This window comes from Melanotaenia boesemani, chromosome 8, assembly GCF_017639745.1.
Source record: "Melanotaenia boesemani isolate fMelBoe1 chromosome 8, fMelBoe1.pri, whole genome shotgun sequence".
In the NCBI taxonomy this organism is placed as follows: Eukaryota; Metazoa; Chordata; class Actinopteri; order Atheriniformes; family Melanotaeniidae; genus Melanotaenia; species Melanotaenia boesemani.
In genome coordinates this window covers 22,509,035-22,521,151 of record NC_055689.1, presented here as the reverse complement: position 1 = coordinate 22,521,151, position 12,117 = coordinate 22,509,035, and the positions used below count along the sequence as shown (strand labels likewise).

The window sequence follows — 12,117 nt, the reverse complement described above, 5'->3', positions numbered from 1 at the left end:
TTAGTTGGCCATGAGGCTGTTGGTATGCTCCTTTGGTCTTTTGTTGTCAAAAACCTGTCCATTTTGTTCCAGCTCGCTACACGCTAGCTTGAGGAGGAGAGCAGCCTGATAACCACCAAGTCTACACAGATTATGATGTTGTCATGCCGAACCTGCTGCTGAACTTTTTTTTTCTTAACTTCCCTCTAATTTTCTGAGGGCCCCTTAGCACACCTGGCAGCCCCCACATTGAAAACCACTGACCTAAATCATGTTGGCACGATATTTGTACATGTTGATGTAAGCTTGTCCACCTTAGTTAGTGTGGTTTCTGCAGCTGCTGCTTGTAGCAAAGCATCTTTGATGTTTGGTTCACCTGATGTGATTTTTTAATTTTTTTATGTTGATAATTAAAGCAAGCAAAAAAGGCTAACTACACACACTTTATTAACATTGTTTGAATGAACGAATGAATGAATGAATGAATGAATGAATGAATGAAAAGCATTTTTTAAACATTGCTTTTGTGTGTCATTATCTTACCTCCCTCCTTTCTTTTCATTAGTGGTAAAAAGACATTTTTAAAAAGGATGCAGTGAACCCCTTTTCTTTAGCACTTTCTTTAGCAGCTCGTCAAGACTGACACAAAGATACTTTAGGGTCATTTTACTAATTTAGAACCCTTCTAAAGCAAAATAAAAAAATAAAAGAATTTGATCAAACCTAAAGTCAAAACTGAGCTGGACTTTAAAAAGTCTTCCTTCTAATATGTAGCTATAAAGTGTAAATTTCTCCATCTCCGACTCAATGTTTTGGTCCAGAACTTTCTTTTTATTCAAGATCAAGTTAACGTAAATTTCCAAGTCTTCATTTTTTGCTGTCTGTGGTAGTTTACTGATATTTTAACTGAGAGGAGTATTTTTAAATGAGTAATATAAGTGAAAAAAGTGCTATTCCAGCAATAATCCAGACAGAAGTTATGCAGTACCAGTTAGGATAATTTATCATGTCAGCATGGCAAAGTTGTAAACCCATTTGTTTACTGACTGCTGGATCTCTGTTTTAGATTACGATGTCTGGTGAAGCAACTAGAGAGAGGAGAGGCTTCCCTCATTGACCTCAAGAAAAACCTTGAGTATGCAGCTTCTGTACTGGAATCCGTTTACATCGAGGAGACAAGGTAAGAGAAAAGCACCCCTCTACAGTGGAGCAATTTCTGATATGCTTCATTTACTGAAAACAACAGCACAGCACTTACGTTGACCAGATTTAACAAAACTGACTGAGACTCACCCATGTATGAATTCATTTGACCTTCATTTTTTAACCCTGAGCTTATATTTCTCATACCCAAATACTAAATCAACTCACCTACCTCCGCATGCAAGAAAAAAAGAAAATGTTGTCTTCGGATGTCTCTCAAGTTTGACCTTTTTTTACGTCCGTTGTTAATAGTCAAGGTACACTGTTTTAAGGTGATACATTGGGAATGAAAATGATTCTGTTCTATAACTCCACAAATGTTATGTATCAACAGGGAAGCTGTCATTAAAACATTATTACTGGTATTACATAATACTTTACAATATAAACCTGGTCTAAGCTGTGTGCACCATACATCACTGCCTCCCACTGAAAGGATTGAAGTAATCAGAACAGGGTTAAATATATGTTGAATAACACTGTTACAGATAACACTTATCTGTAAGAAAAGGCAACACAGGTGAAAGCTTTAACCCACCATCACTCCAACAATATAACATGCAAATAACAAAGCCCTGACCCTTTGAAAAGAGTTAAAAAACTTGTCCTGTCCTCGAATAACCAGACCCACTTAATGGAGAGTTAAGGAGAAAATCTAAGGAGATCAACAGATTAGTCACACATTCATTTGAAACAAGAAATTCACTAAGCACATTTTACAACCATATCATTGACCATAATCCATAACATACCAATTAGTCAATACAATAAGTTCACACCAGGGAATTAATTTTCTGTTTTAAGGATGTTAAACAACAAATAACCCACCTATACAATAATCGTAACTAGCATAAGCTACTTTCATTATCCAGTTAGTAGCATCAACATGTGAACCATCTAAGGTAGGGCATTTTCTCCACAACATTAAGTACATATCAAAGAACAACACAATACTTTCAACTTATACCAATTAACGCTGATGTACACACAATCATTGGCTTTATTCACACATAGCTGGAACACCATTGGCTAGTTTAAATGCAGCATATATTCTTCATGTACTAAAGATCTTCTTTAGCAATCAGCATTTAGGGGCTCCGTAAAACACCCTCATAAAGACATTCAGTAAATTACTGCAGTCATAATCCATGAGGCATGGATTCAGGGAGGAAGAAACCAAACACTGGGCAACGAGGTGGGAAGCTAACACTTTATTTTGAAAGTTAAATGGAAAACCAAGACAGGAAACAACAGAAAAATCAAGGAACACAAGAAACCAGGCAGATGATATACTGAAGGACTAATGACAAATGAGGAGAGGACCAAGTAAGACAGGAAGCCGGATCAAAAACAACAGGTTGCAAAAGTCAAGGCCTATACTCTTTAAAGTTAAACAGGAAGCAAACTCAACAGAACCAAAAATTCATTCTTCTTTATGTAGTTATGTATAAGTAGTCTTATCATGCTGTGGTTGGTAAATTGAACCAAACTACAAGTAGCAAAAGATCTGAATATCTGATAATCATTCAGACCAGGGATCTCAAACTCTAATTCTTGAAAGACACTGTCGTAGAGGTTTTAGATTCAACATAAAGCAGCTCTAAACACACCTGATTCATATTGAATGGATCCAAAACCTTGTTGTCATGTTCTACACAATGACCCATTAATTTGAGTCTGGTGTATTGAAGTAGGGGAACATTAAAAACATTTAGGATAATGACCCTTGAGGACCAGAATTTGAGATACCTGATTCAGATGTGTCATGTGTTAACCTCTGCTTTATGCTGCTTTATAGTTGTTAGTTTTAAGTCTAATATTTTAGAATATAATTCTATAATTTATAATAAATCAGGAGTTTATAAATCATGGCAAAACTCCACATAAAAGGTAAAATTTGCTCCTTTTCTGCTGGCCACAACACAAAAGCTATGCTTTTAGGTTAATGCATACATGAGAATGATGCAGTAATATAATAAGACTCATAAAAGTCATTTTACATAAGGTATGCATGACCTCAAAACCATACAAATTATTGCAGAAGTTAGTAGAGACTGAAAACAGTTGCTACATAGGAACACTGGACTGAAATTTATCAGGCAAAACACAAACTTAGTGATTATTAGCATCTGTATAGACTATGTACAAATAAGGAGCTGTTTAAAATGACTATTTTAGTACTTCTATAATTAGACTTTGCAGTCTGAAAGATAATATAGTTTTTTTTTCTTTTAGTTTTTGTAGTATGGCTGCACTCACCTTGGTAAAGTTTTCTTAATACATGTTTTTTCAATTCTTGCACCACCGAATGTCTGCGTGGCAAACATGGGCAGATGGTATGTACCTTTGACAAGACCTCCTCTTTAAATGACAGACAGCAAAGCAAAATAGGCTGTTTGTCACTATGTTCTAAATATTCAAAGACCATTTTGTGAACGTGCTGACCTTCTGGTTAAATTAAAAATCAAAAAGTACTCCGTCCTGGAAATATTGTTCTCATGGCAAGTTCTTAGTAACACATGGTCAAGGTTAAGAAATATACCAGAGCGATTTGCCAAAAGTACAATGACGGTCCAGAATCTGAGCTATAATCAGGCTTATGGAATTTACGTAAACCTCTCATCATCTAGATCCACACGAATTGGGGTCAGCATTGGTCTGACCACTGCAGGATGGATGGTGCTGGACTTTCCCCAGCAGAATCTTCGTAGCATCATTATAAGTGCAATGTGAAAGCTTTCTTTGCCATAAGAACGTGTTTTCAGTTCAGAGGCCTTTCTTTTGATCCCTCACACATGTCAATGTAGCCATGGAGAATTATATCACACAATTGGATTTGTATTCAGCGCCCTGGTGTTTCAGCAGTGTTTTGATATTACATAGGAGGTGATATATGTGATGAGCAGCTTTAGGATTTTTGTTTAATCCTCTGTGAGATATTTTAGTTACCCTTTAGTCTGTGCATATTTCTATATGTTTTGTCTTGTTCTTATGATGTCCTATCCACTAGGCGATTGGTGGACACAGAAGATGAGCTCAGTGATATCCAGTCGGAGTCTGTGCCTTCGGAGGTGCGGGACTGGCTGGCCTCCACCTTCACCAGACAGATGGGCCTGATGTTGCGACGGAATGAAGAAAAACCTCGCTTCCGCAGCATTGTGCACGCTGTTCAGGCTGGCATATTTGTCGAGAGGTAAATTATTTGTGATGCACAACAACATTTTTACAACTAGAAAGCATGCAGTTGCAGATCTTAAATTATTCATATGGTTTACAAACTTCATCTTTCCCACTCAGAAGTTGTTGATTATTTGTGAAGCCAAATCTGATCTAAAGACTATCAGCATCTTTAGATGCTTGGTTCTGCTTTGGTTCTGCATAACAAATACAGGACAAGGGGTTTTGCACATTTTTCTGTATTTCTGGGTATACTCCTATATTAAAGTCGCTACATAAATTACATTTTGATACCAGTTCAGTGTTTTAAGTGTGACAGAACAATATTAAATGTAAAGTTCTTGCGATTTTTTTGGTTTTTGTTCAGTTGCGGTTACTTTTGTTTGCTGTATTTAGATATTTGAAATTTATGGCACACTCTTCTTACTTCAGTGGCATTGCGATTGCTAGACAGTATGCCATCTCCCACAAACACGCTATGTAGAAGGTTTATTCGGCTCTGCGTAGATTGCATTTGACTAATGAATCACCATGATCTCATGGCAGTGCTTTTAAATATCAAACCACTTTAGGCACTTTTAGTGCGTCAGTTATACTCATCTTAAGCTTTTGGCGTGCTATTTTAATATAATTCAAATAACACACCAAATGAATAGTGTTAGGGTTAAGTTCAAGGCAGGGTGTCATTTCATACAGCTTATTGTATGAAATGCTGCATAAAACAAAACAAATGAGTGCTAATAAGACGCTACATGACTTGGTGTGCAGTAATTAGTTTTTTAAGGAGCAAGCTACTGTAAGTTACTTTCAAATAAATAATAACAAAAAAGTATTATACTTTTACTTTTTATTAATTAGGATGATCTAATATTAGATAGAAGTAAGTAACTCAATGAAGAGAATATTTTCTGTCAGTATCATATGGAAGTCGAGAGTGGCCGTTATCGGCTATTATTCTTTTTTAATCATTATCTCGAGATAAAGAAGACCATTTTCTCGTGGTAACGGGATCATTTATCTCGTTATCTCGAGAAAATAAAGTTTGTTTTGATAATGAGATGATTAAGGTGGGCTTAAAAGTAAGTGTGACACCCGATTTTCATTGATTAAAACAGACCCCATGAGGGGTCCCCATCATAGTGTGCTAGTTCTTCCAAACTGATAAACATGTGAAGCATCCAGTTACATCCGTAACTGACGTGTTACCCTTTGCACATGCATGTCACTTCAGGGCCACCAAACGTTCGTGAAGAAGGTCGTATTAAAATGATAATGTGAACAACCACACAAAAACATTGGATTTCATTAAAAAATCAGATTTATGCACTGTGACCTGCAACTAACAAGACCTGCAGTGTGAACGTAGCCTAGGAAGAACCAAATGAATAACGATTTATTATCCGATTTTTCAATTTTTTCTTCCAAATTAAAAAATTGAACTGCCTGAATGTCCAGGGACCCTGTTGCTGTCTTTTAATGTTTTTGTTGTGGAAATGTGTGTGGCCTGTGGAGCGTCGACTATACATCATCGTAGCCTTGGCAAGCCTGGCTGAGCACAAGCATTCAGAGAGTTGGTATCAGCCCTCTCTGCAAGGCTGTGTTTTATCACATAGTAACATGCAACATGCATTTGTTTATATTAGTAAGCCCCTAACATGCAAGCTATAATCTTTCTTAATCTGTTTTTACAGAAGGCACTCTGTTACAATGAAGGAAGATTGGAACAGGGAGGATGAGAGTGACAAGTTGGAGCAGTGTGGTGCAGTCTGAGCTTTGTGTCAAAAGAAAACCACCGTCTCTAAATGAATATTAAACTTAATATATGTCTGCATCACTTTTCTTAGCAATCCTGCGAAGTGTCGTACAATAAATACTAAATATGGACTTTTGAATTTATGTTTTGCAGCACAAAAGCAGAATTTAACATGTCCAATCATTTCCTGGGGAATTACATATCCCTTTTTTTGCAGTTTTGTGATTAGGTTAATTTCTGTTATAAAGCCTAAAACGTTTTGCATGTGAAAAAACTGACTTTCAGCATCATTTACCTCCTGTCAACTTAACCTTTCTAGCATAGTTTCACACTGAGTTGTGTTGATTTGAAGGTTTAGTCTTGGTGGGGAACCTTCCAGGCTGTGGTTTGGGGCTGATGTGGAAACCTCTGGTGTTTACACTCAGCAGTACTCTTCATTTGATGTTTTTATCTCATCCAAACAGGATGTACCGACGTACCTCCAATATGGTGGGACTCAGCTACCCCGCGTCTGTCATATCTGTGCTTAAGGTATTAATATATGCAACACAAATTAAAGTAGAAACAAAAAAACAACTTAGTTCACATAAAATAGGCACACTCATGCTGTAGAAGTTGACTATCAGCACCATTCCTTTCAACATTTTGTTTAATTTGGTTTTAAAATATTCCTTTTTGTTGATCAGGATGAAAACATTGTTTTAAAAGGCCTTTATCTATATTCTATTTTTTTCTCTCTTTCACACAGAATGTTGACAAGTGGTCGTTTGATGTGTTTGCTCTGAATGAGGCCAGCGGGGATCACGCACTTAAATTCATATTCTACGAGTTGCTCACCAGATATGATCTCATTAGTCGCTTCAAGGTAGAGTCAAAATGATATCACAGACTGTAGCACTGGTTGCTAATACTGTTTGTGTCAATAAAAGAAAGAGAAAGTAATACTCTTCAGCACAGACAAGAACTTTCAATGTACCTGATTTAACAGAAGTAAGCAAATTCTCTTTAGACCCTTAAGACAAAGATTATGTTGTTGTATTTCAACTATGATAATTTTATAAAGGGATCTGGACACACTTCATCTCTTTTGATAGTTGTGTGGCTCATTTTCCACAACGTCTAATAGCTGAGAACAATCCATTTGAAGTGTCAGCATCTGGTAGTAAATGACAAGAGCATTGAAGCTGATATGAATAAGTAATCAGTCTGCAGCAGCCCAACTGATTCACGATGCATGGTTTATGACTATAATTTCAGATACTGCACACATTTAATAGCATGCAGTTGTCATTCAAATCACAAGCTGGATAGCAGAGGTTTCTGACTGTTTGGTGTTGTTGTGTCTGGTGTCAGATCCCAATCTCTGCAGTGGTGTCATTTGTGGAGGCGCTAGAAGTTGGATATAGCAAACATAAAAACCCGTACCACAACCTGATCCATGCTGCTGATGTCACTCAGACTGTACACTATCTGCTACTCAAGACTGGCATGGTGGTGAGTTTGATACCCACAGCTTATTATGCATAATTTCTTCTGAGCTCTAAGCATCTACAGAAATAAGTTTTGCATGTTTGAGGAGGACTGAAGCTTAGTCTGTAAAATCAAAGGAATTCATCCTCCTGGTATTCAGAACATCTCTGTCAGATGACGTATGCCAACTTAATTGAAGCTTTGCTTGACATGCAGCTCATAAATGTAGCATTTTCCTTTTTTTTCTTGGAGAATCCATGAGCCACGCTTTCATGGAATTAAAAGAAGAAAAAAAAAAAAAGAGAAAGATATGCTGCCTTTCCTCTGAAAGATAATTACCCCTCAAATGCAGCTTTTCTCACAGAAGGTTTAATCAACCCACATTTCTGAAAGTACAGGTGGGAGTGGAAATATTTGCACCCAGAAAATTTTGTTGAATATGTTCACTAAATCATATTCACGGTACAGTTTTATAATGAATATATCAGAAATAGATAGATAGATAGATAGATAGATAGATAGATAGATAGATAGATAGATAGATAGATAGATAGATAGAAAAATACACATTTATATATATATATATATATATATATATATATATATATACACACACAATTATAACTGTCTTTTTCAACTAAGATGATAAAGAGAGTAACAGTAGTTCTAACAATTCTTTGTCCTCATACTTTAAAATCTTCAACAGCACCTGGATTGAAATGCTTGGAATAGACTGTTGTGATCCTATTTGTTATTTGCAGGATATGCTCAATCAATAGAAGTAATTGCAGTAGCGCTTTGTGTGTTTTCTTCTTAATAAGATTTTGTTTGTGACATCTGAAGCAAGTTTCCCAGTGGGGACATTACAGTCTTAATTCTTGCATGTTTAAAAGAAAGAAAAGGAAATGAAGACTATGTGCATATGAGGAGTTATTAAATCATATTCAGGTTACAGTTTTATAATGAATATATCAGAAATAGATAGATAGATAGATAGATAGATAGATAGATAGATAGATAGATAGATAGATAGATAGATAGATAGATAGATAGATAGATAGATAGATCTATCTATCTCATTCAAGCTCATATGTTCTGTGTTACTCTCCACATATTCTGAAGTTAACTTTGGTTGGAACACTTCATTAAAGTCAAATATTTTGTGTTACCCAATTTCCTATTAAAATATTGCCTCATTTCTGTCCATATTTGGTGTTGCTTTTGTTCTTTTTATGGATCTGGTGACCTATATTTCTCTCCTTCTCACAGGATTGACTTCAGGGCATTTGTGACACAACATTTGTTCCAAATAAAGCCTACTAGCCTGAGTTCAAAGTCTCCAACTAGCCAACCGGGGTGCCACTCCACTCCCACTGTTTTTATTTAATCACCTTAATAATGTGGCTACGACAGCTGTTGACATGGTGTGTTTCTTTGGGCTGTACCTTGCGGAGGAAAACACATTAATGCCACAACCATAGGCTGCTGGGAGATCAAGACAACAGCATTTATCATTTCACATGCCCGCAAGACTCCATTAAATCACCAATCAACAGGTCATTCATAAAGCTGGCTCATGAGGAAATACAGAGCAGAGGATCGGCCATCTTGTCCCCACCCAGTTCTTAATGACTCCCCTACCACCCACTGTTGATTAGTCACCAATATCGACTGGGTTACCTCAGCTATATTCCTCTCTCTCTGTAGTGAGCACACTCAGATGGATGCACATCTCAGAGAAAATTGCTCATGCCCACTCACTGCTTGTGTTGTTGCAGCATACACTCAAAGATTAAACATGTCCTAATACATACAAACACATGCAGACATTACAAATCTTCTGGTTCTAACTCTTTAGATGATCTGATATAAACTGAAAATCTTCTGGACTGTTAGTCAAGTAAAAGAAAGAATATGAAGACATAATCTCAGACTGTGAATCTACAACATATGTATAAGATTTATAACTGATCCATTCGCAGAAAGACAGGGGCAGTTATTACAATAATAAATAATCCCAAAAAGGTGTGATCTCATAACTGACATCTCACCAAGAAACTGAAAACCTTATACTGAATTTATTCTTAAACAGCTGTCATATTTCTTTCTTCTACCAATGACACAAAGTTCTTTAAAAATCCTGACACATAAAAACTTAAAGAGGAAAACATCTGTTTGGCCACATGAACTTACAGCAGAATTAAAGTATGACATTTCTGTTCATATTTGGTGACTGACCCACACAAAGAGGTTCTAGGAAAGATTGAGTGGTGTTAAAGAGACATTTTAAAATCTGGTGTTGCTTACCTAGACTCACTTTTTTGCTTCCCTAACCTTTCCTTTATCTCCTTCTCCCCTTCTTTCATCCCTGGCGGAATTGTATTTTTCATGCCAAATTCCTGTCTCCATCCTTTAAATCACATGCCTCCTCAACATCTTTGTGGTGTAATGTACCATCCCCTGCACTCCCGTTTACTGGCTTCTCATTTCTCTTGTCTAATCTCTGTCCATTTTTTCCTTTTGTGTTCATTACTTTTCCATCCTCTTTTCCTGTCAATGTCTCTGACTTTTCCATTTTGCTACCTCCCCTTTCTAACCACCCTCCTTTCTCATTTATGATCCTCTTGATATTGTCCTCCACCGATTATCTTTACTTTCCCTTGCTTCCTCTCACTCTTTCTACCTCCTTCCCCTCTTGTCTTTCTCTCCTCTATCTTTGCCTCCAGCATTGGTTGACTGAACTCGAGATCTTTGCCATGATCTTTGCGGCGGCAGTGCACGACTATGAGCACACAGGGACCACAAACAACTTCCACATCCAGACAAGGTAATGGATGATAAAATCAAAAATGCATGGCACCGACTCACCCGATCAATGTTTTCATTTACAGCAAGGAGGCTTTCCAGCCACACTGTGATCGCCCACAGTGCAGTAATAACAGGAGATGAACTCCGAACCACAAGCCCTTAATAAGAAATGAGCCTTTTTATCCCATGTTTAACAATCCTCAACCTTTTATAACCCACACACATACTGTGTAACAACATCTCAACTTTTTTAATTGAACTTTTTAATATGACAACGTTGGACCATTTTCCTCATTTTTCTGATAAATTGTACATAAACTTTCCAAAACTTTAATAGTTTACAAAGAGGCACTTTTACATCAGAAATTAAAATTCAGGTACATCTACAACCCATCGGGTTGGATGTTAAATGTAAATTTAAATAAACTTGCCTTGCATTAATCTTGGTAAATGGTAAATGGTCCATATTTATATAGCGCTTTACTGTACTTGGAATGGTACCCAAAGCGCTTTACATCATACATCACATTCACCCATTCACACACACATTCACACACTGATGGCAGAAGCTGCCATGCAAGGCGCTCAACCACGAGCCATCAGGAGCAATTAGGGGTACGGTGTCTTGCCCAAGGACACCTCGACATGAACTCGACTTGGCTGAGGATCGAACTGGCAACCCTCGGGTTACAAGACGACCGCTCTACCTTGCTGAGCCACGCTGACCCCATCTTATTTTTTTCATTATTTGATTTTGTCTCTTAATAGGCATTGGACCTAAAAAATATATAGATAAATAAGATAGTTTAAAACAAATTAATTACTTTCATTTTGCAGGTAAGACTTCATCCAATTTTAAGTTTGTCTGAGGAAGACAGGGATACACTTGAGGTTAAACTAATGTGCAAACAGTCACAAAAGCCTGTTTTCTGCCAACAATTTTTAGCCTACAGCATCCTACAGTGAGTACATTACATGTATATACATGTATCTATGCAAAAGTAAAAAGTAATAAACAGATAATTAAATTTCAAGACAAAATGCAGATCTCAAAAATTATGCATATGAACATGATTTTTGTAAATGATGTTAAATCCTATTCACACAATACTGTTATTAAGTTACACGGTTTGCTGATAAAGTAAACTGGTAGCATTGTGAAGTCCATGCTTGGTTTCTGCTTTTGTTCCCCCACTATAAACCAAGAAAAGAATTTTAACTCTGTCTTAACCTAACAGGTCAGACACAGCTATCCTCTATAATGACCGCTCAGTGTTGGAGAGTCATCATGTCAGCGCAGCCTACCGCCTGCTGCAGGATGACGATGAAATGAACATCCTCTACAACCTCTCCAAGGATGACTGGAGGTCAGTCGCACAGATACTTGAACTAATAGATGAAAAGAGGCAGTAAGAAGAAAAAAAACGCTGACAGAGGTGCAGAAGGAATTAAAACCTTAGATGTAAAAATATCATGTGAAAAACAGACAGGCAGACAGGCATGAAACCAGTCAGATCAAGCAGAACAGGCTCACAGGATGCTCTAATTCAAAGCAAAAGTTAAGTAATTTTTTAAAAATGTTTTTATTATTATTATTGTTGTTGTTTTTTTATTGTCTGTACTCAGAAATCAGCAAAGTTGGATCACTGTCAAGGTTCAGCTTTATGCTAAATGAAGCTGTGGTATGATAACATACCACAGCTGCAGTTGTATTCTGCCTGAGCAAG

General features: G+C 36.9%; 1 protein-coding gene across 5 annotated transcripts in view; it reads left to right on the top strand.

Moving 5' to 3' along the window:
• pde1cb (phosphodiesterase 1C, calmodulin-dependent b) overlaps positions 1-12,117 on the top strand; it is a 126,609-nt gene that overhangs the window by 97,310 nt on the left and 17,182 nt on the right. For all 5 annotated transcript variants that reach the window (XM_041993083.1, XM_041993082.1, XM_041993081.1 and 2 more), the window contains 7 exons: positions 1,046-1,159; positions 4,193-4,375; positions 6,577-6,643; positions 6,861-6,977; positions 7,466-7,606; positions 10,309-10,409; positions 11,629-11,757. In XM_041993083.1, coding sequence (XP_041849017.1) covers positions 1,046-1,159; positions 4,193-4,375; positions 6,577-6,643; positions 6,861-6,977; positions 7,466-7,606; positions 10,309-10,409; positions 11,629-11,757 — 852 coding nt within the window. The remainder of the gene's footprint in view (positions 1-1,045; positions 1,160-4,192; positions 4,376-6,576; positions 6,644-6,860; positions 6,978-7,465; positions 7,607-10,308; positions 10,410-11,628; positions 11,758-12,117) is intronic.